Here is a 24,987-nt window from a genome sequence, read left to right as displayed (position 1 = left end):
TATCCATGGCCTTGTTCCACACAATCTAGAAGTACAGTCCTCATATTTCATTACTTGTGAAGGTAATCCTGTGAGGAAGTTCTTTTCTTATTGTTACCATAGGGCTGCTATTTTGGTGTGCAGACTTTGGGGCCTGAAAGGTTCATGTAGGAGAATTGCTGGAGAATGCAGAGATATTGACCGAGGTGACCTACTCAGCTGGAACGGCGACTGTCGTTTTGAACTTTTCATGCCTCTTTTACTTTCACTGGTGTGATCGATGTTAAAATCAAAGGATAAATTTAAGGCCAGAGAAAGGATAGCCTAGTGATGTTTGTCTTTTAGTGCTTTATGTCCAAGACTAAACCAATGTCACTATACTCTCTGTATAATGAAGACTTATGCATGCAGATGAGAAAAGCACCTGGATTTGTGGTGTGCTCGTCTTCCTAGTCAAACTACTTCCTTTGAAGAAGGCTTTCCATTGAGAATTATCAGACTATGAGGAATTCAGTCCAGTGCTACAGTGAACTGTCCCTCTTCAGAGGAAATCCCATGGGAGACACAATTCCAGTTACTGTTATCAGAAAGACTGCTTGCTTGCTTTCTTAGTGTTGTATAAATAGGTCCAGCCCAAACTGGAGAGTCGCTGGGGGTTGCGTGTCTATATTTCTCAGGGCGACTTCAGATCTCAGGGCAGATACATGTGTGACTGTAAGGAAGGGACAGGAAAGATGGGACACAGAATATACAAGGCCAGCTCAGACTGTGGCAAACGAGAGATGAGGATTACAAGGATGGAAGTCGGTAAGTTATTCATTCATTCATATCCTAGGTTTTTTTAAGCTCTGCTGCCCACAGAATAGCATGGGGGCAATGGGTTCAGGGCAGCAAAACTACAAGTCAGTTTGTTGATTGAATGTCCTGAAACCAGAAGCTAGCTTTGGACCCTGAAGCAAGCCTAGTAGTTTTGAGATAATGGTCAGTTAAACATGACTCTCCTTTTTTGTTTGTTATTCTTGAGAAAGAAGCTGCATAGAATTTTTGCCTCTAGCTGATAGAAGATGTTGTCCTGAGGTTTATGCTTTAGGAGCCAACAAGGGAAAAGAGCTGAAGGGGAAAAGGTGTAGTAGGTACATCTGTCACATTTGACAGTGTAACGCACACTTGTCTTTTGAAGTCTGATGTTAGTTACTGAGACTTGAGACATTTATCCACCAATTTAAGCTCTTGCTTAAAGTAACTAGTGGCTCCAGGAGAAAGCCAGACAAAATTATGTCTTTGTGGCCAGCATGCGTTAGCATTTAGGAGTCTAAAACACCACACATGTCTAAGAGAATAAACTTGGCCATTCAGACTAGCACTTGTGGTAGGGATTGTTATAAAGGAAAAATATAAATACACATGGTAAAAATACAATAAACCAAAGAGACATTTTATATATATATATATATATATATATATATATATATATATATATAATTGAAATAAAGTCTCTTATCCCTTGCTTATTTAAGATTCTAATGTCTGTGTATATTAGCATCTGGACTTTCAATACAAGTATTAAAAGATTAAACACAGGTGTGTTTAAAATGTTAGCCTGTACAAGAAGCATTGCTGCGAAAGGATAACCAAATGGAGCCAGATTGTCCTTGAACTGGTTTTAAACTTAAGTAGCAACCTAGCCTGCTTGGCTGCTGAATTGTTTCTAATAGTTGTATTTTGTTTCAGGTATGCTGATACAAAAGTAGAAAGCAATTGCTAAGTTAATTTATTTCTTTCAAATATATTTTTACAGAAGAATAGGAAAATATATGGCATAGAGGTCAAGGTGAAATAGAGAATAAGGCTATGTAAAAGGTGGCCACCAAGCCTACCATCACCCTCCAAACTAAAAAACCCCTTTGGTTTTGAAGTCCTTTGCATTCACCAATGCTACTTCTCCGACACACATCTCTTTTTTGCGCGTCTAAAAAGTGAACCAGCTGAGCTTGACTCCAGAGCTTGAAAAGTGTTTGAACAATTAAAATGACTAAGTAACGGCATCCTTTTTCAATATGTTTTTGGGTAGTTATTGTTAAATTTGTTATTTTTTAATTTGTTTCGTGCTATTGTGTATTTATCATATGAAGAAAATAGCCAATTCATTTTTTATTTTGTTGTACTGTGCACCCAACAAGTGTTTGATATGAGGTATCTTATTTGCTCTATTGCAGTAAGGATTGTTGTGAAGCTGGCACAGGACCTGGGAACATTAGAAGAATCTTGTGAATCCCAGGAATGTCAGAGTTTAAAAAATTAACATTTTTAGACAGAAAGAGTGGGTGATCAGTGTGCAAGTAATTTGGCAATGGCACTGTTTCGGGGAACTCTGGAATATGAAGAGGAGAGGTTGGATGGGTTGTAATGTCAGTACCCACTTATTTTTCCTACACTTACATTCCATGGCTTGCTGCAAAGGGCAATATGGAAACAGCCCAAACAATAAATTACTGTATTATATTCTGTGAACCTCCCTGAGCACCCTTTCCACAAAAAAAGGAGGAATTGTTGCCTTTTTTTTTTTTTTTTTTTTCCTGGGATGAAGTTAAGACAACCTGCAACAGGAAAATGTCCTAGAAATGAAATAATTACTTTTTTAAAGGCTTGTTGTACTACCCAATTCTGTTACATGGTTGCATATTAGCTTCTGTTTGGTTGAAAGGATATTAAGATGACAGTTTTGGTTAAGTTCAAGATAAAGATGTTGTATTTTTACCTAATGGGAATCAAATCTTAATTCTAAGATATTTGGCCTTTAAAGGCTCAAAGACAAGATTTTAAAAGCTACATTTTCATGAGAGACTAATGCAAATGTAGTTTTGGGTGGTATTTTTTCAAAAAGGTGGGGTTTTCTGAGATTTTATGAAGCTGGGGGTGTGGGTTTTTTTAACTTCATTTTGTATGAGGAAAGGTATAGGTAATAAATTCTGAGAGTTTTCTCAGAGATCTTTAAAGCATTTTCCCCATCTTGCTTTGCAGTCTGTTTTGTGCCTTTTCAAATTATTCAGGTTTATATTTCTTGTCTTCCAGGATGAGAGTCTATTTTCAAGATAAACAAGCAATACATTTAATGTAACATAGACCACAGAATGGGATTTCTGCACCATACTATTACATGGATTTTCTTACCTGAATCAACTTAATGTCTGTTAGAATTGCATAGCTGTATTTTTACATGGTTTTTTAATGCTTTACATGAGACTATCTTGCGAATGAATGCTAGAGAGCATTCAAATGGAAGGTTCAAGGAAACTTTATTTTCTCCAAGCATATTGTTGATTTTGTTCATTTTATTAGATATGGACATTGATTTTTGCAGGAGTGTTTAAATCTTTCCTACATAGAGTTCTGGGAGCTTTTTAGTGTTGCAGAAAAAGGCTTTCTGTCTGAATAAACAGTAGAAATTGCTGTTGGTTTTTAGCTTCTGAAATTAGAAAAATTAACATCATAAAGTCTTCATACATCCTAATGGGGTAAAAACCATGTAAAATTATTCCTCAAGGATGAGCATCTATGTATTGAGGTAATGAAATTTCTTGAGAAACTTCAATTTAACAGAAACATAGATGCTTCTGTTAAAATATATTGTGCAAATTATGAAACTACTAGGGACAAATCTGTGTCTGAACATCTCAATAATTTTATTTGTACTGGTTTCAACATACTCGTGTTACTGAGAATCTGTTCTTTCTCCTGTTTTCCTCCCATCTTCTTCTGTTGGCCTGATGTTTCTTGGGAAAGAGCATCTGATCTGTTGAGACAGCAGTGTAATATTTATATCAGCATCTATCACTTCAGAGTTTAGCTAAACCTTTGAAAGATATGCTTAGAAGAAATCTTCAGTACTGAAGAGGTTTATTGTTATCCTATTAAGAACTTCTCACAAAGATTGATAGATGCATGTGTGGTAGTTAGGAAATCTATGTGTGTCATGACTGCTAACACAATCAGGTATGCTCAAGCCTTGTTCCCCTAAATTTTTATGTGTGGACACATAACTGTGGAAAGCAAGTTGTAATTAGTCTCCCCTATCCTTTGAAGTATCACTGAATATAGTCTTTCTTTTCTGCATGGCAGGAGGAATGCCAGAACTACATTCGAGTGCTTCTTGTTGGAGGCAACCATCTCTTTACCTGTGGAACCAACGCGTTCACTCCTATCTGCACCAATCGGACGGTATGAGTTAAATGTTTCATCCCATCAGCTCAAGTCTCTGTTCTGAGCCAGCAGACTGAAAGGCAGAGCATGCTGTGGTTGAGTCCAGGCTATTTGCCTACTGATGGGTGAGCTGATGTGTAAAAGGCTGATTTTGTTAGTGGCAGGCCAAAGAGGAGAGTTAACCAATGATCTCTTTTTGCAGTCTTTTCCTCAGCTGTGGGAGAGAGCACAGCTACAAGTTCCTGCCCGCATGCCAGTTTTCATTAACCTTAGGTATTTCTAAGACTTCTGCCAGTCTGTCAAGATTGATTGGCATCAACTGTTTTAGTTACAAAATGTATTCGAGTAGCTGCATACTGTGTACGTGTAGTTCTGGGGAGGATGAGAGTACCTGTATTAGTGATTTCTGACTGTCAAAAATGAAGAAATCTTAGTTGAGAAAATATGTTATTTTGTTTCTGAAAAAAACCCTAGTTGTAATTTATGTGTATCAAAGAAAGAGAACCCATTAAGGATCAATAATAGTTATAATAAAAATCAAAATGTCACTGTTTGGCTATTTATTTCAGGAGGGGAGAGACGTTTAAATACAAAGAATAGCTTTATCACCAAAAAACTTGGCACATTTATTACATTTAAACTTATTGTGCCTTTATTTTCAAGTAACATATTAACAACATACTGTGGTTTACGTCTGAAAGTATTAACGCTACTAAATCAGAGAGATAGTTCTGCTGAACTGGAAAGCTCCCTTTTTAAATCTCATTCTTTCCTAGAACACTCCAAAACAAATAGATTTTTTTTTTTCATTGTCTGACCATTTGCTATGGTGAATACCTTAGTTGATTCTGGCAATCAGATCTGGTTTTCTTCTTCATAATAACGATCTGTGTAGAGAAAATTAATTTTTGAGTCACTTCTAATATAAAGCATTTCAGACATGGTGGCTAGTGATGAGCTTGCGTTTTACATAACCAAAGTGGCAGAAGTGAAATCAGACATTACAGTAAAATTTTCTACATGAGACAGTTTCAGATTGATGTAAAGGTCAGTTCATTGCTGTTGTACAATACCAAAGCAGATAACTGGTGTTTGTGATAGAATTTTGCTCAGGTTGGTGCAGCTTGGCTGAAACGATAATTTTCAGGTCATTTAAATCTCTTTTTCTCACTCTTTTGCAGTTAAGTAACTTGACAGAGATACATGATCAAATCAGTGGCATGGCTCGTTGTCCTTACAGTCCTCAGCACAACTCCACTGCTCTTCTCACTTCCAGTGGGGAGTTATATGCTGCTACAGCCATGGATTTTCCAGGAAGGGATCCTGCTATTTATCGCAGCCTGGGGGCCCTTCCTCCTCTCCGCACTGCCCAGTACAACTCCAAGTGGCTGAATGGTGAGTGCTGATGGACCATGAGACTCATCTTTTTTTAATTCATGTCCTCCATCTTCATGGTATTGAAATTCCATTCAGAGAATTGGAATGTTTTTAGAGTATTGTTTATCTAATTTTAAATTTACTTTACCTAATATTTTTTTTAATTTTACTAGTATAAGTATTATGGCATTTAATTAATATAATTGCATTCTGTAGATGTGCAATTATATATTTAAGTCATGTTTGTAGGCATAGGGTTGATCTGTACTGTGTCTCTCAGGTGTGCTTACATGGCAAAGCTGAGTCTGCCAAGAGCAGTAGCTTGCCTTGAGTGTTCTTTTGTTGAGTCCTTCAAAAACCTAAAGCAGAAAATAAACAGTTTAGAATGGACTAGTGTGCAAAACATGTAAAATCGTGTTGTAGCAATGACTCCTGTGTCATAGATATTAATTACCTGATGAGGATTTCCAGCTGGGAAAAGCTGTAAACAGATAGGTATTCCTGAGATGTAACAGGGCCAGTTGCCATTTTATGTATTACAAAAAAGAAGCGGATTATTTTAAAATTAAAATTATTGTTTAACATAAAATGTGAAATTATATGTATTATAATTTTCCCATGCTTGTCCCTGTAGAAAAAAACCCCATATTTTCATAACTCATCCTATGTGACACAACAGTCACTATTCCCACAGTGCATTTCATGTTATAATGGGATCATTCTCATGTTTGAAATTAAGTACAACTATAACCCCTTCTAGCTTCAGAATATTAGGTCAGCTGCAAGTGACAGAATTTATTTTGAATATAGCAGTTCTCATATAATCTGACTGCTGAATTGTGCATATTTGCTTGGTGTATTTTCCTTGTACAAAGAAGCCATCAGAGGTAGCTTGGTGAAATTTGTGACCTCCCCTGAAGGTCATCTGATTTTAAAATATTAATTAACAAAACAAAACCAAACTGCATGGAACATAACAGGATTATAGCAGTACAAAAAAATGTGAGAGATAAAACTAACTCATTGTATAGATATCCCTGTTCCGACACCTTTTGTCCACACAGCTGTGGTATTGGAACTAATTGCTATGCCACACCTGGGTGCTTCTGTCAAAGGGAAAAAATTCTTCACACTGAATTTTCAGTTTAACTGGATGTGTTTTACACCAAAGGGCACACTAAAATCCCCCCCCCACACACACACTCCTCTAATTAATCAGGTTCATTGTATTTACATTTCGCCTATTTGAAGATTCAGTTGCACCTATACATTCTCTGTTAGAGCACATTCTTCTGCCTCAAAACTTTTTAGAATTAAGTGGCCAGAAACATGTGGCTTATATCTTTGGATAGGAAGAACAAGATGAGTTTTGTAATTGGAGCCAGTTCAAGCAAATCCAATAAAAGGCTGGAAGCAATCCACTTATCTATGTGAAAGGGAGGAGGAACACCTTCCGGAGTAGCTAAGAGTTTGGGATTCATGTTCTTGAGTTGGGGATTCATCTGCTTTTATGTCAGTTTGTCTGCTCATACATGACTCAGTGCCAAGAAACTGCATTATTATTTTTTTTTGTGCTTGGACAGAAGTGAAGATTTTGCTGCTTTCCGTGAGAAAGTAACACAGATAATCATAAAAGAAAAGTAAGGCATCAACTGGAATGGAAGCTTTCTGCTCAATATCTGTTCAGCAGCCTTGTTTTATGTGTGCATGTACATGCACATGTGTCTGTGAATTTTTCCAGTTTGAACTAAGTTTTGCTTTTATGTCCATCTTTCCCTTAGAGGCTCAATGTTTTTTCTGAGATTTTCTACTCTGCAAATCATGTTGGACCAATTCCAACCATGTCTGGGGTCAATGGCAATAGTCTAAAATACAGCTGATTGTCTTGCTCCGTGTGTTATTGCTGTGCAGTAAAGATGTTGATTTTAATGGCTGGCACACTTCTCAGTGTATTCAAGGGTTTTCCGTGCCGTCAGTCGGGCCAAAGGGTCATGCCCATATGCTTAGACAGTCTGCTGTCAGTGTTCACTGTAAGTTGCAGTGAAGGATCTTGGCATGGGAAGCTCTGAATCTTCATCACGGAAGAAACCTTATTCCTGATCTTAATTGTCAGAAGGTCTGTAATCACAGGGACCATGACACATGGTGTGAGAGAGGAAAATGGAGCTGGTGTTTCATGTGGCTGGGGTGAGATCCCATAGTACCATGCTGTGATTTCAGCTTCTGGAATCACAGATTTCACAAATAAAATAAATTTAAGTTGATGGCCTGTCTGAGCTTCCCCATTCATTCTAGTTCAGCCAGAGTCCTGTATTTATTGTCAGGTTGTGCCTTCTACTAGGGTCTTGATAAGTCTGGAAGAAATCCATATTTTGAATAAGTAACTTAGCAGTTATTTTCAGCATATGTTACTGAGAATCATTCTGATCAGGTACTTAAACTTAGTAGAATACATAGAAGTCAGTGAACTTTCATTTCTGATTTTCTTGATGCACTCAACACACAATTATCTGGGGTGATGAAGAGTTGGGATAGCATGGTTAAAAATATGGATTATTTAAGATATGTGTAAAAGCAAGCTACAGGAATATACTTTGAGAGTATAACTGAAAGGAAAAAGAAAAGTTCAATGACCCCTTGGTATGTGAAACACGAAGATCTTGAACAAGCACTGATCCAAAAAGGTAGATGGACAACACAGCAACACTGCCAACACAGAAGTTCTGTTGTTGGCTGGAGCTAGTTATTGTGGAGCCGTCTTAGAGGCTCTCTGAATATGCTGTTTGTTTACCTACTAGACAACCTTCTGACAATATTTGAAATTTGACTCCCCTGAATATGGAACAGTTGGCCAGATGTTACAGATATCTGCCCATGTCCTGAAAGCTTTTCCTATTTTGGAAAATTTTAGAGTGTAAACAGTAATGTCTTCTTCAGTGATGGAGGAAAGAAGCATCTGAAGGCAGTTATCAAACTTGCTGTCTTTTAACATTAGAAGTAGTAATCTATTCAGCTCTTGATTTTCTCTGAAAATGATTGCCAGATACAATATTTTTACTTCAGAACTTCTTTCCTCTTCTACAAAAAGAAATTAATGCTCTGCTTATGGAGCCTATCTCTGTCTTCCTGGGGCTTCTATAGACAACATTAAATGCAGCTGGCCCAAATGCAGTGAGCAGGTTTTTGACCACGGTCATCATGCAGATTCTGCTTGTCTCCATGAGGAGATGCTGTTGAAGGACCAGACTGCCTTAGTGCTATAACCTGAGCATTCACCCTAGTTCAACAGTTCTACAGGTTGGGTTGCTCACTAAGAGTTTATGAGCTGACAGTGAAGAGACAGACCCCATGTTATCTTCTCCTTTCTTGCCAACCCTATCAGTCACTCTGTAACTATTCTCAATCAAGAGGAACATGATCACCCAGATGAGTTATTAAACTGCTGCAAAACAGTGCTCTTCCCATCCAACAGCCCAGCTGGCTGCAGGTTAGTAAACCTGAAAATGTGAAACAGAAACCCATCTCTCTCTCTAATGATGTCATGTTTTTTCCTTCTCTTTTTCCATGTAGAAAAATGTTTTTCACTTACTCAAGTGAGTATATATATGCACAAACGATTGAAGAAGGTGAAAAGGCTGCTTACCAGTAAATTATCCTTTAAGGCACGTTATTCTGCTACCTACTCTCTCTTTCTTTCTGAGTCTGTGTTGAAGTACTGTACTTGAGAGAAATAATTTGAGCTAATACAGCACACATTAGGGATTATGTCTAAAGCAGACAGCTCCTTCATTGATTTCTCGTCCTGAGCAAAGCAATCAGTAAGACCTTGAGCTTCACCCAACTGCTCAGGTCAGTAAAGGGCAGCATGTTGCTGTTTACTTAAAATTACCTTTGTAGTATTTCATAAAAAAAACAGTCTGCCTTAGCAGTCTGCTTTGGACATTATTAACTGATAGCAAATAAATAAAATCTTTCATTAAGAAAAAAGTACACCTTGATTTACAGCTGGCATGCTGTTTATTTGAGTATCTTTAAGCTCTCAGTGTATCACAGAGTTTAAATCATATCCAGAGTTGATTATTACAGAGTGCTTCTAATTAGACTTTGCTTTAGACTTGATCTGCAGAGTGCAACAGGGGCAGAATTTGTTATCATTTGCTCTAGAGGACAGAGGTAAATGGAATAGTTACGTTTGTAGTCCACAAGCTCCAGTGGGTCCAGATTGGTGAGGAAAAGCTTCTACTGCTTAGGCTTGGAAACTTTTTCTGTAGTTGAACATTTACAGTTAGTAAAGGTATTTCTCCTTTCAATTCACCTCCTCAAGACAGTAAATGTTTGATCTGATGCCTCAGTCTGAAACTTTGTGTTAGTCTATAATGTCTATTTGCTTCACTTAGCCAATAAAAGGGCAAAAGAGATTAATGAAAAAATTGAAATCCCAATCAATTCCTTTCTGCTTTGTCACACGGAGAAACACTGGGACATTTCGTTTTGTTATTTGCCAGATGCCTTTGCTTACAATTGCTTGGATCTCCAACTATCTTGAAATACAGTGTAGCTGGTTTTTTGGGTTTGTTTTTTTTTTTCCTTTTATTCTAGACATCCAGAGGTAGATGCTATTGGAACATGTTAAATAAATAAAAACTTTGTTCTAAATGTCAAGCCACTCAGTAGGCAGACCACAGATGATTAAAATGTAATCTTTATCAGATGTAGCCCCAAAACAGAAAAATATAAAATAAAAGTTCATACAGATTAAAAGCCTTTCCAGCTGACAAGAGTATAGAAATGTTTGGATTGTTCTGCTCTGCTGGTAGACATAATATCACTTTTTCCTCTTGCTGCCCTAAGCATTTGGTTATTAGGTACTCTTAAAGTAGTTCTTCTGAGATCATTTTCTTAGAGAAGTTTTACTTAATAAAAAGCTTCTTAATCTAGAGTGGGTACTTTTGTTCTTCACAAGTAACAGTAAAAGTACAATTCTTACAAATGTGGTTTCGTTAGCAGGGTTTAATACAGCTCTGAATCCATTCCTATTATTGTTTATTAGCAGATTTGTATTATAACTCTTGCTGCTAGTAGGATATGTGGATAGAAATTATGACCTAAGAACAAAAATTAATCCTTTCACTTTTGCTTTTAAGGTTTAATGGAAATGTCTATAATAATTCAGTGTTATCCTTTCATTTTTCTGTTTTTTAATGAAAAGCCTTGTAATTACCTAGTACAAGCTTTTCTCATTATGTAATATTTTATGTAACTCAAAACCAATGTGTTCTTGAGATGTGCAATTTGGTCTTTAGCTTTCAGGTAAGAGACCTGACTGAAAATATGCAAAGCATATGCTGCGAGTTGTTGCTTATTTTGCAAGACATTAAATTGTTACCTTCCTTTGGTTGTGCAACCCATAAGGTTGGTTCTGTTGTATTGTACTGTCAAGTCCACCACTAAACCATGTCCCTAAGCACCACATCTACACGTCTTTTAAGTAACTCCAGGGATGGTGACTCAACCACTTCCCTGGGCAGTCTGTTTCAGTGCTTGACAACCCTTTCAGTGAAGAAATGTTTCCTAATATCCAATCTAAACCTCTCCTGGTGCAACTTGAGGCCATTTTCTCTTGTCCTATTCCTTGCTACTTGGAAGAAGAGGCTGACACCCATGCTGCTAATAACCTCCTTTCAGGTAGCTGTAGAGGGTGATGAAGTCTCCCCTCAGCCTCCTCTTCTCCAGACTAAACAGCCCCAGTTCCCTCAGCCTCTCCTCGTACGACCTGTGCTCCAGACCCTGCACCAGCTCCGTTGCCCTTCTCTGGACACGCTCGAGTCATTCAATGTCCTTTTTGTAGTGAGGGGCCCAAAACTGAACACAGGAATCGAGGGGCGGCCTCACCAGTGCCAAGTACAGGGGTAAGATCCCTCCCCTGTTCCTGCTGTCCACAGTATTTATGATACAAGCCAGGATGCCATTGACCTTCTTGGCCACCTGGGCACACTGCCAGCTCATATTCAGCTTGTTGACCAACATTCCCAGGTCCTTTTCCCACAAGTAGCTTTCCAGCCACTCTTCCCTGGGCCTGTAGTGTTCCATGGGGTTGTTGTGACCTGAGTGTAGGACCCAGATGTTAGTTACAGGCAGCACTTCCCATGAAGGTGGGATTTTTTCTTCTTCTTACCTACCCTAGGTAAGACAGCAAGGTCCACCTTCCATTTATTAAAAGACTAGGAGGCTACAGAGGACAGAGCCTGTTCCGTATCTCACCTGCTCATGTCAGGTGCCAATCGGAGAGGCTGAACGAGGAAGGCAGAAAGGCACCCCTGCAAGCAGATCATCTGTGCCCAGCTGTGGAGAGGTGTGACAGAAGCATCAGCCTCGTTAACGCTGCAGGAAACTATAATACACAGTGAGCCAGAGAGAATGAAAGAACTTAGAACTGAAATACATCTCAGCCAGGGGAAGGTAGAAAAGGGGACAAATTTTGGGGAACATGAACACAAGAAAAACATTCACGAAAGAAGGGAGGAGGACAGAAATATTGGAAGGCGCAGATAGAATTTCAGCAGCAGACGTACTGAGCCTTATAGTGAAAGGGAGTGATTATGAAAGTGAACTCTGGTTTCCTTTTTGTTATGAAAAAAAAAGGGGAAAAAAAAAAGGGAGGACTGGGTCTGCAGGGAAAGCCCTTTGATTGTCTCCTTCCCTTCAAAACTGGATCAGAGGGGAAAAAAAAAAAAAAAAAAAAGGCAGTCAAAACGTTTGGAGAGAAACTGGTAAGCCATCATATTGGGTTTTCTTTCCATACCATACCTGCTGCTTGGCAAAATCTGCTTAAAGAAAACTAATTTTTGATCTTGTGTATGTGGAATTCTGGATTCAGAGTTTTAAGTAACCATCCAAACTTCTACATCTTTTGATAGATCCCTATAGCCCAAACCTCTAGAGATTCTAAGGGAATTGAGGTAGTCCTCTGTGTTTTTGATCCTTGCCCATCCCCCAGTATACTGCTATGCAAGGTGTCTATCCGGTGAATGTAGGTGACACAAAATCTACTGAACTCAAGATGGGACTCTCAAGGACTTGAGTAGGTATTAATCAGAGCAGGGAATGGTTTCTGTTACTAAGTTAGTCACTGGCAAATTTGCATCAGCAAAATGATATAATAAATTGCAGAATATTATGCTATGTAAGAACACTTTACCTTGAAAATGAAGAAGATGTATTTGAAATAAACAACGGACAATAAACCAAGGAATTTTGTAATGTCATATTTGAAAACTATTTTTCAGGAAAGAAATAATGGCATTTCAGAATTTATTAGAGTACATCAGTAAAATGTAATATCTAATGAGTGCATCCACTTTTATGATTATACTGAATTGTATTATAAAACCTATCAGCAAAATAAGAAAAGACTGGTAAAAATGTCTGGCATACACAGTTTTAGTGTATTCTGCAGTCCTTGCTCTTCTATACCCATAAAATCTTCAATTTAGCAAAACGAAAAGAATGTAAAAGAAATCATGGAGAACTGAGGCATTGCAGAAGAAATACTAGTCAAATAGACTGGTCATCAGCTATGCTATGACACACTATCATTTTAAGCACGTGTCCTAGACAATTGTGAAATACAGAGGAAAAATACTTATTAATAAACAATTATTTCCATCAGTTTTATACCAGGACTTAACATTTTATAGTTCAACTCCTGAGGATGGATAGAACTATGATAAATACAAATTATATATTACTTCTAAGATGTTTTACACTGTAGGAAAATTTTATTCTATGATTAAGATTTGTCCTTAAGCAGTGATGCCTTGTTCAGCCTAATGCAAGATCTATACTGTTTTCCAACAGCTGCAGAGGGCTACACTAAATTAATATATTTAATGAATGTATAGGGATGTCAAAAAGCAAATAGGAAATGGACTGCATTAAACATGTCAGTAAAGTGAGAGAAAATAAAATAGACTGGCACACTTGGAACTTAAATTTTTTACATTATTTTAAGCTTCTGTTTTGGAGAGCATTTCTCACTGGCAGTTGAACCTTATTCAGAAAAAGGTATCTTCCCAGAATGTAATGCCATTAAGTATTTGGCTGAATACAAATATTTTAAAGAAATAGGTCTTTAGAGACCAACAGTATGAGGGTATGATTCACCGATCTAGTGAGGTCAGTGAACAAGCTCCAGACAGATGTTGTTTGGCAATAGACCAGTATTTAGGCTTCTCATTTTTAATATATTATACGTGCATATATCTATGTGTGTGTCTTATTTTGTGTATATATATAAACTGATCTGTGTCTAGATCTGACAAACTTCTAATTTAGCTTTATTTTCACATTTTGGGGGCTAATTTCACCTTTTGATTGTGTTTCTGAATGCATCACATTTGAGATGTGTGTGGTTACTTCTCACAGGGACAGTCAGTGGAAATCACAGCTCTTTCTTGCTCAGAGTAGGCTTTGGACCTTATAATTCTTAAGGTTAATTGCTGTTACCTCCAGAAAGACATCATTCCCTGTCATTTGGTTCACTCTGGAAGCAGTAGCATCCACTAACTAGGTAAATTAAGTCATATTTTTCTACTTCAGAGGATGTGGAGTTTTAGAAAGTAAAGAGCACAAGCCAACTTTCTTGCTCCAAAGCTCAGGAAGTGAGAAGAGGCCAGGACTGCTTCAGATGCTCTCACAGAACTCTCTCAGGCTCCCGTTTCCCATTGCTTTTCCCAGAGGAAGTTTTTGTACAGTTCCTCTCATCCTTTTACCCACTTAGACTACATCTACACCACTAAATAAAAAATGTCCAGGAAGTAAGCTTATGCACAACAGCCTTGGTCATCCATATTGCTTAATTGCTGGATCACTTCCCAGCCTTGTTTTGGACAACTCCAGCTACTGCTTTGCCAGTGAAAACCTGAGTGTGACTCAGGGAGAAGTTTGCTTTATGCACTGTTAGCAAGAGACAGTACAGGTGGGGCTGCACCATTTGGCTCCTTCTGCCCTCCAGAGTGCCCCATCCCATTCCCAGTAAGCATTACACTCCTGAATCCCCTGATCTGTCCTTACACTGCTTCCCAGTGCATGCAGCGCACCCTTTCTTTCATGCTACAGGAATGCCATTCTCTGAGCTGCAGCTTTGGCCGGTGCTTCGTGGCAGAGCTGCAGCCAGTCCCTACAGGAGCAGTCAGCACTATCAATCTTGATATCAGTCTTTGGTCTTCAAGTTCCCCGGGCAGGTGGAAAGGGAGAATAATCGAAAGGGACTCATTGTCTCTTGCTAGTAAGTGACTTTTCATTAAGAGCAGAGGCCATGCTTCCCAGAAAATATAGGTTTGTCTCCAACCATTAGAAAAACAAATAGATTATTAGAGTACTGTGTTCAGCTCTGGGGCCCTCACCATAAGAAGGACATGCACCTGCTAAAGCAGGTCCAGAGGAGGGCCATGAAGATGATTGGGGGACTGGAGCACCTTCCCTGCGGTGACAGGCAAGAGAGTTAAGGTAGTTTAGCCTGGAGAAGAGAAGGCTCTGGGAAGACCCTATAGCAACCTTCCAGTAAAAGGGGGCTACAGGAAAGATAGGGAGGGACTTTTTATCAGGGAGTGTAGTGATGGGACAAGGGGTAACAGTTTTAAACTGAAAGAGGGTAGATTAGATTAGATCTAAGGAAGAAATTCTTTCCTGTGAGGGTGGTGAGACACTGGAACAGGTTGCCCAGAGCGGTTGTGGCTGCCCCCTCCCTGGCAGTGTTCAAGGCCAGGTTGGACAGGGCTTTGAGCAACCTGATCCAGTGGAAGGTGTCCCTGCCCATGGTAGGGGGGTGGAACTAGATGATCTTTAAGGTCCCTTCCAACCCAAACCATTCTATGATTCTATGATATGATGATTATTTCAGATTGAAACACTATCTTGACTTCATATAGTTCAGTTATCTTTTTTGCAATAACTTAGAAGACTCCAGGGCAAAATGTCCCTGCAGGACAGTCACGCTGCTTTGTGAAGGAAGCTGTAAAGATTCCCAGGATTTGTGCTGAGTAAGAAAACTTCAGAAATAACACACTACAGAGTGTTTGTCCAGAGGTAGCACTAACTCTCCACCTAGTGCTTTCAGTGCATGGGCTTGTGGATCTGTGTAGCACTGCTTCATGGTGTATGCTGGAGATCTTTGTCATGTCGACAAACTCATTTTCTTGCTTTCCTGATTCCATTGGCTTCATTTAATTTGGGAAAGTCTAGTCAGTCTGATGCATCTATAAATTGAATATTTAAAAACCCATAAAGGTCATAAACAATACTTGTGGTTATTGCAGGTTGACATTCTTATGTTGTTCCATGCTAGCTGTATCGTTGTCACATCCTTGCACTTGTTGTGGCGATCTAATAATTCACAACTGGGATGTGTTTACCCTTCTATTATATTTGCAAATTCAGCAGGAAACAATACAGTCACTTTGTTTGTTGCATTAAAAACTTATGGGAAGGCCTCCATGTCAGCAAATAGCAGTTCACAGCACAATATCTGGAAACATATGAACTAATTTTTCCTAGATGGGAACCTCTTTTTTCCTTTGAAGTGATTCAGTTCACTTTTCCCAAAGAGAAAATGAAATAAATAAAGTCTGACACGATAATCCTTCCATATCCACAGAATTCCCCTAGGTAGCTCTGAGAGTATTACATTTCACGCTAATGAAAACAGTTTTCAAAAGTTTCAATGGCAGGTCACATTTTCATCAGTTCATAATCAGTAAAGTATATGCATAGGTGTTTGCAGATGTACATATTGTTTCTCAGTTTTGAATCTGTGAAATACGAGTACTAGTTTTTATTTATACATGTAGTGTGATTACCAGTGAAACTTTAAAATACTGTCTCTTGAAAGATTGACATGAATTTTTCAAGAACCCTAAAAACATTCTGAATGCATTTAATATTTTTTTTATTCTTACAGTTTGTGAAAATTTTATTTGTACTTCATTATTCTACGCACTTTGAGGGCTCCTAGTAGTGGTTTTGACTCTGCAGTGAGATCCTATTATGCCAGTGTAGGGGCTTTTTATGTCAGTGGGCCTCCAGCAAGAAGCGTCATCAGGCCTCATTGCAAGGCATGGACTCTGAGTTTAATGGTTGTACAGGTTGATTTTGTGGGTGGATCAAATTGATATTGAGTACTTGCACAATATGTAGAATCTTCTTAAATCAGTTGAGATGTTTTTGAGATCATTTCAAAGAGCAAGCAGGGTTATAGGCTACAAAAAGTCAAACACAAATTTTAGTTTTTCATTCTAGTTCAGGTGGATTGTTTTTCTCAGTGTCTATATTTAGTCGATATTGCTGTAAGACAGACCTTAGCTTTGTATTGGTGGACAGGTAGCTCAAGTTACACTCAGACTAGTGAATGCTTTTTCTTTTTTCCATAGACAGTAGTTCCTTCCATGAGTATAAGAACAATCTGAAAGGATATTATCTATAGTGAGGGAAGAAAGTACATTACAGATTATGATAAATCATGGCTGTATGTGGTATGGATATGAACTGAAGTTGAATAATGAGGGACAGTGGGTTCTTTTTTTTTAGTTAGCCTGGTATTTCTAAAAAAGATTTTATTTCTAGTACACTTTAGTGAAAAAAATACAAGTTTGTTCCATAGAGCTGAAAAAATTGAAGTGTATTGAGAATGAATGAAACATAATTGGACTTTATAATAAGAAAAAACTTCGCATACAAGTATCTCTGGATACATGTTTAATATTTGATGCCTGCCAAAACTGTCTAACCTGTCTAGAATGTGATAGTATACAATTTTGTGACTTTTAGCCACATATTTTTGTCATTTTACCATTAATACTTGTAATTAAATCTTATATATCATTCTACCCTGTTACCTATTCAGCAAACCTGTGCATTTTTGGAGAAAAAAAGATTAGCAATGTTAAAAAGTAAGGGGTTTTTTTTTCAGCCTTCTCCAGTTTCAGTGTTCGGTTGTAAATCTGTAACAGTATTATATGTTATATTTAAAGAGTGAGAGCTCATGAGCAACTAAGAATCAGTTCTACAAATCTATAAACTGTAAAAAGCTTTTGAAGCCTTTAAAGCAAAATCCCTATTGCAATGGAAATTTTACACACGTGGAATGCAAATACGAGGTTCTAATAGGAAAAACATTACTAATAGTTTAGCTCCTCATATATTGTTGATCCAAGGTTACCTTTATTGCTATAACAAGTCCTGTCAAACTACTTTATTTTGCCTTTTTTCTTTTTTAGACACAAATGCACTGGCACTATGTAACTTATGAGAGCTCAGGATACCAACAAGTTCTCAAAAGTGTTTCGTTGCTATCTTCCAGCAAAAACACCTGTGCAGATCTGAGTGTGGGGAGAATCTGGCATGTTATGGACTAATGTCAAGGAAGTGCTTAATATGATAGTGAAAGTTACAGGGAGTTGTGAGAGTGCTGTCATATCTGCCCAGATTCAAATATCCTAGGCAGCTTGATGACCATTGCTGCCAAAAAAACCTGCCCTGGAGACTCTCAGCACAGCAAATAGAGAGGGAAGCAGCACAAGAGGCCACATAAGATGGGAGCTGGGCCATCTTTGGAGAAGAGTTGTCTAGCGGAGTTTGGACTGCCACATGGAAATGCCAGCTTGTATTTCATTCTAGTTTCTCTCAAAAGTTTTGACAGGTTTGACATGTTCCTGCAAAATGCTTAGATTCACTTATAGCAGCTTTTTTCAATACAATAGTACTGTCAAGAAATGTTTACCTGTTAAATTTCTTTGGAGTGTTTCCTCGCAATAGATGTTTTCAAAAAGGTTTTATTAGTTTCTTTGTTTTCCCACTTTAGAATAAAATTCTGGAAAGAAAACAAATTTTCCTTGTTTCTGAGGGTCACCAGTGTTCTGTAATGGTTCCTTACACAAGGGGGGCTCTTCTCTACAAATCTGTGTATGAGTTTGCCTTTCCTTTAAGAACTCATCAGGTTGTCAATCTCTTTTAAGGTCATGGACTGTCCCTCAGTTTCAGTAATCCTTATGGGAAATGGGCCCCATGTTTATTGTCTTTGGTATCTACTGTTTCTTTTTTTCTTTTAAGAAATTTTGACATCTGTTGTTTTCTAGATTTTTGGGGGTATATTCTTTAATTTCTCCTGCATCACCATCAGTTTCTTTGATCAGTTTTAAATAATTTTTTAAAGAAAAAAGAAAAAATACTCTGATACCATCAAAAGCTTTAAGTGAGATAGGGCTGAAATGCAGTTATCTTACCATCAAATGCTCTTGTGTAGAGTTCTTTTTATTTTTGTTACAGCCTCTGAGCACATTCTTAGTCACACTCGGTTACCATCCGTTTTTCTGCTAATCTGGCATAATGGCATGGTGACAAAGCAGAAAGAGAGTTAACACAACAGATAAAGCAATTACACTGTAAGAATACATTGTGTCCATATGGGGAATTAAAACTCAGTTATGCTTTGATGGTAGAATACAGTGAGATGGGCCAGGGCTGCCCAGCGCAGTCATGTGCGATAGGCACCCAGAGCGGAGGGTCTGTCTAGGCACGTTCATGTACCTCATAATCTGAGCTGAACATGAGCTGGCCTGTTCAGATGTCATGGGGCCAATTCCCTTTAAACATAATAAAAGGCATATTTTTCTAAATCTAGTGCTTGAAGATAAATCCAACTTCCATGTATGAGTGCATATATCACAAGAAGGCGATAAATAATATTGTCTTCTGTTATCTTCAGAGCCAAATTTTGTGTCATCTTATGACATTGGGAACTTTACCTACTTCTTCTTCCGGGAGAATGCAGTGGAACATGACTGTGGGAAAACAGTCTTCTCTCGTGCTGCTCGGGTCTGCAAAAATGATATTGGTGGCAAGTTCGTGCTGGAGGATACCTGGACTACCTTCATGAAAGCTCGGCTGAACTGCTCTCGCCCTGGAGAAATTCCATTTTACTATAATGAACTACAGAGCACTTTTTTCCTGCCAGAATTGGACTTGATCTATGGGATTTTTACCACTAATGTGTAAGTAAATTCCACATTATGCTTTATTTTCTTGCTATTTGTGACAGTAAAAACTAAAGCTTCTGAGATGCTCTCTTCTGCGTATGCCAAGTAAACATCATAAATTCAAACTACTGTTTCACCCAATCCACTGTCCTCTTGTGAAGCATCACATGCTTCTCACATGAATTGTTGAAGGCGTATGAAAGAAGGAAGAATTCTTAATATATCCTTACAGCAGGGAGACAGTTTTGTTTGAGACTATTCAGTCATCTTTTTCATACATTGTTATAAAGACATTATTTTTTATTTTGCACACCATTGTAATATGTAAATACATTGTGTATTTATGAAATAAGTATAATTGTAAGGTGACATGATAATGAATTTGACATGATGTAATTCGACCATGTCAGGAGGAGCTCACCTTACCCAAAAGAGCACAAGAGGTGCTCTTACATGTTTTAAGTTAGTCCTAATGTATACTCATGTGAGTTTGGGGGTCAAATCAAGAATTTAATCTAATTTTAACTGAACCTTTTAAATCAACAAGGTAAAATTTAAAATACAGTTTGGTCTTAAAAATTAAAATCTGTTAAATATTAAAATATTGGATGGACATAAAAGCTCTCTAGTCTCTGAGCTCAATATCAAGAGTTGCTCAGCTCTTAGGAAAAAGAGACATTCATCTCAGAAATGTCCTTTGTAACTTTAAACATGATAACTGGAGTTCATATGTTGTTCAGTGAGTTATGGCTGTGCAGCCCAATGTTTGGACCATTAGTACAGAGTTTCAGATTTTGATTTCTGATTCTCTTACTTGCTTGCAGTGTCTTGCTGTGTAAGTTAGCTTTGTCTAGAATTTTAAAAGGTATTTGGGCACCTAAATCATAGATTAGTGCCCCTTACTACTGCTGTAAACACCTGGATACCTACCTTTTATAAATATCCATTAACCAGGTGGGAACAGTCACAAATTTGTGCCAACAAGTTATGATCCCTGAGTATTTCAGACAGTGAGCATGAATTTGAGCTTAAGCTAGTTTTCATGCTTTTGATATGGTCCTTTATTAACACATCTAGGTGTCTTCCAGACTCGGGCTCGCCCCGGGCTGGCAGCTCAGTCTGTGAGCATGACTAGTGAAGGTCTGCTTGCACCAGACTGTGACGATTCCTGACTTGTGCCATCAGATAATGAGCTTAACCCTGTTCCCACAGTGTAGTAATGTAGTGAATCTAAATGCTACTCTTTTTTTAAGAGAATAGTAGACTATAAGAGACTTTGGGACTACTGGGGATAAGAAAATTTGATGCTGTTTTCATCAGTAATTTTCATTTCATTGGTCTATCTTACTAGCTAGTTCAAATCATAGAAGGCAGGTATTTCTCAGGTGGCATGCTCATACACTGTTCAACATGATCTTTCACGACAAGTCAAAATAGCCTTGACACGCTCCTACCACAGAAAGCCTGACTGGAGTAATTCTGCTCCAAAAAGTCCACAGGGCTTTTCCCATGGAAGGGGAATGATGCTCTTCTCTCAGAAGGGCTGTCCTGACAGTTTGATGAATAATAGAATTTTCTGTGCTACAAATTCCACAGTTTTTGAGGATGAGTAAAGATATCAGGGCTGCCATCAGCACACTCTGGCTCTTCTGAAAACAAACTTGCTAATATAAGAATACCTTTGCCACATGAACATTGACAATATTTGAAACCTTGCTGCCACTTCCTTCTTCCTCAGCGGCTCAGCATTGTCTTGTCCAACAGAGATGGACTATTCAAAGAGGAATTAATTACAACTTTTTGAAGGTGGGCTTTTTTGATAACTCCATGTCCTGGTTTGAGCGAGTGGTGGGTTTTTTTGGTAGCAGGGGAGGGGATTACAGTGGTGGGCCCCTGTGAGCAGCTTCTTGAAGCTCCCCCAGCTCCAAGTCGGACCCACCTTTTCACCAAAGCTGAGCCAATTAGCAACAGTGACTGGACATCTGTGGTAACATACTTAAGAAGGGGAATCTGGGAGAAGTTGTGGGAGTTGGGAGCCAAAGTTGGGAGGAGAAGATCTGGGCAAACACTGAGGTCAGTGGAAGAAAGGAGGAGAATGGGTGGAGGTGTGCTGAAGCAGAAACTCCCCTGTATCCCGTGGTCAGAAGGCAGGGCTGCCCCCCGACACCCATGGGGGTCTACAGTGGAGCAGATACCGATTTGCAGGCTGTGGGGGGCCCTACGCCAGGACAAGTGACTGAGCCCGAAGAAGACGGGGACCCCATGGGAAGAAGGCCCTGCTGTTGTAGTTTGGTGCTGGGAGGACTGCAACACGTGAGGGTGACCTCTACACCTGTGGGAGTGACTCATGTTGGAGCTGGTTTGTGAAGGACTGTCTCCTGTGAGAGGGGGGCTGTGCTGGAACAGGGGAGGAATGCCAGGAGTTTGCCCCCACCCCCCCTGTCCCTGAGGTGAACTAAGTGGCAGGTCTGACTGCACCCTCCATTTTCTGTCCCCTACACTACTGAGCAGGGAGGTAGAGATATTGGGTGCAAAGATGAGCCCAGAAAGAAGGAAGGCGTGGGGGGTAGGTGTTTTCAAGATGTGGGAATGCTTCTCACAGGCCTACTCTGTCTGTTACATGTTGCTGTCGTTACTGTCTGTATTAAATGTATGTTCTTTTTTTTCTTCCCCCAAAAGCCTGTCATTTTCCTGTGCCTTAAAAGATGGGGTCATCCCTCCTTGTCCTTATCTCTAGTTCCTGGTCTTTTGATTCCCTCCTTCCCAGCACCGGAGGGGAAGGGGAGGAGGGAGTGGCTGTGTGGTGCTCAATTGCCCTCTGAGCTCAAACCACAACACTCCACTTAAATTATTTTTGTTCCTGCTGTCAAATATTGTAACTAAAGTTTTGGATGTTGTTGAAATGTTGTAGCTTTAGGATTACTTCCCCGTGCTGAACGCCTGTTCACAGACACCTACACAACCCATATGATCCACCTTCAGCCCTGCATCCTGACAGTGGAGAAGCACCAGCGTTTCCCATGATGGGGAATAACATATTCTTTTCTGTTAGTGTAACACCATTAGATATTACTGAACCACATTCAGCATTCTTCAGTCTCAATATCTTCAGAATTGCAATAATATTATTGTACCCTAATGTTTGGGTTTTGTTTTTTTTTAATATACTGTGAATATACTTTAATCTACTTTGGGGAAAAAAACTGAAGCATTTCTGTCAATAAAGACTGAGTAATAGTAAAACCTGCGCCCTTTATGTGTGGTTGACTATTAAGTCCACTATAGCCACAGCTTCATAACAAAACTGATTTTGTTTCTTTCAGACTATCTGAAAATCTATAAGCATGAGTCTAATGTCCTTTAAGGAATTAAAGAAATTCAAGAAGACTTAGTAGGGTTAATAATATTAGTGAGCTGTATTTAATGATAGTTTATATAGGCAAGGAAGTGAAGTATCAAATTCAGTGATAATTGATTCTGCAGAAATTGTTAGCATGAGACTTCAAGTTTAGGGGTTTCTTTGAAATCAGAATGACAGGCATAAGAAAGGAAATTGCTCTTTTTGTCCTGCTATTAAATCCATATATCCTAACTCTTTTTTTTCAGTTGTTGGTAGATTTGATCCCCTGGGGTTATTTTTTCTTTTCATCATCTTGGAGTTTCTATAGTAGGCTTTCTTAAGCCTTGTGTAAATTACAGGCTGAGTTTAAAAAAAAGAAAAAAGAAAAAATGAATGCTGTGTGGATCAATTGTCAGCAGTTTTACCTGCAATAGAAATTTGTGCAACTGCCACCTAAATTATCTATAATTTTTTTCCCAAAGTGTGGAAAAGAGCAATGCAGTTTTCCATGTTACAGGCTCTCATAGTCACTGGATTATATTCTTTATACTGTGCAGAATTACTTTATTGTAATGTATATCACATTTTTTAAGACAAGAACAGGAAATTGTATGTTTTGCCTGACTGCTGTTTATTTCTGTTTATTCCTCTACCAGGATATCTTGTAAAGAATGCAGTCCAAGTTGTTTTCTCTCGATGGGTTTCTGGAACTTGCATTCTTATTGCTGTACATCTCTTGGAAGACAGGATTTTTGTCGAGGTGTCTTATGCAGGGGTTCCATAGGGTCTAGAGATAGTACCATACATTGAAAATCCTTACCTCTGTCGTGCTGCCATTTGTTGTATAGAAGAAACTTTAATGAGCCCTGAGAATAATCTCATCCTGAACTTTGTAACTAGAAGAAGGGTGTCCCTAATGCATGTGATTATGTGTGGAAGTAAAGCCTTGAGGTATTACAGCAGCAGCAGAAGGTAGGAAGTTCTGAGTTTCTCCCACACCAGCTACTTGGCAAGGCTGACAAAAATTTTAAAACCAATGTCTGTTCCTAAATCAGCACATCATATATCAATATCTTGAGATACCATCTTCTGGCTGATCATATCTGCTTTGTTAATTACCCGAAGGATTGGAGAGTTATTGTCATTTTGATTTATTTTTCAGCAAATGGACTTCTTAATGTTATTACTTATGTTAATGTTTGTGTTTCTTTTGCAGGAACAGCATAGCAGCCTCAGCAGTTTGTGTTTTCAACTTGAGTGCCATAACTCAGGCCTTTAATGGACCCTTCAAATACCAGGAAAACTCTCGTTCAGCTTGGCTTCCGTATCCCAATCCTAACCCTAATTTTCAGGTACAGATACATGGGAGAAGTACAGTAGTTTACATGAGTTATTTTCAAAGTGCTGTATTATGGTAAATAGGTCCAGTTTTGTAGTATGTTATAGCTTAACATCTTTAAAAAATCACACAAACACACACCAAAAAAAAAAAAAAAAAAAGCTTAAGAGATCCCCTTATTTCAACACGGTTTATTTTATCCTTCCACAAAATAATTTGGGTTGGAAAGCAGATGTGCTTTGAAGGGTAGAAGAAAAAAGTCTTAAATTCTATCTTCTATCAAAATGAAACACTACAGTTACCTGTCAAGGTGACATTAATTCCTAGCTGAAGTATGATCAAACTGCTATTCTCTTTTACATTGTATTTGTGCTATTAGAACCTGAAAAGGGAACATGGTCTGACAGAAAAAAGAAGGTGAGGGGATGTAAATGAGGAGTGGTCAGGATTTTGCATATTTTCCTGTGCAAGGTGGTCCATATTCCCTTAAGAGTCCGATTAAAAGAATTTGTGACATAGTGTGCCCCTCATTTGAGCTTGTCAGCCTCAGAGGGTGTAATAATCTGCGGTTGGCTGACAGTGTAAAATTAATTAGTCTGAGGTGGGTCACTCAGTGGAACTTTCTACAAAAAGAAAAGGGTATTTCAGGTAAGCACATATGCATTGTTTTCTTCTTCTGCATAGTCACCACTCCTACTAGGACAATTTTAGTGAGATTCTAG

General features: G+C 38.5%; 1 protein-coding gene across 5 annotated transcripts in view; it reads left to right on the top strand.

Moving 5' to 3' along the window:
• Positions 1 to 24,987, top strand: part of SEMA5A (semaphorin 5A) — a 348,842-nt gene that overhangs the window by 193,425 nt on the left and 130,430 nt on the right. For all 5 annotated transcript variants that reach the window (XM_074899498.1, XM_074899502.1, XM_074899501.1 and 2 more), the window contains 4 exons: positions 4,099 to 4,197; positions 5,361 to 5,574; positions 19,316 to 19,601; positions 24,143 to 24,278. In XM_074899498.1, coding sequence (XP_074755599.1) covers positions 4,099 to 4,197; positions 5,361 to 5,574; positions 19,316 to 19,601; positions 24,143 to 24,278 — 735 coding nt within the window. The remainder of the gene's footprint in view (positions 1 to 4,098; positions 4,198 to 5,360; positions 5,575 to 19,315; positions 19,602 to 24,142; positions 24,279 to 24,987) is intronic.

The sequence above is a fragment of the Athene noctua genome, chromosome 2, assembly GCF_965140245.1.
Source record: "Athene noctua chromosome 2, bAthNoc1.hap1.1, whole genome shotgun sequence".
Lineage (NCBI taxonomy): Eukaryota > Metazoa > Chordata > Aves > Strigiformes > Strigidae > Athene > Athene noctua.
This window is presented reverse-complemented; position numbering and strand designations above follow the sequence as displayed.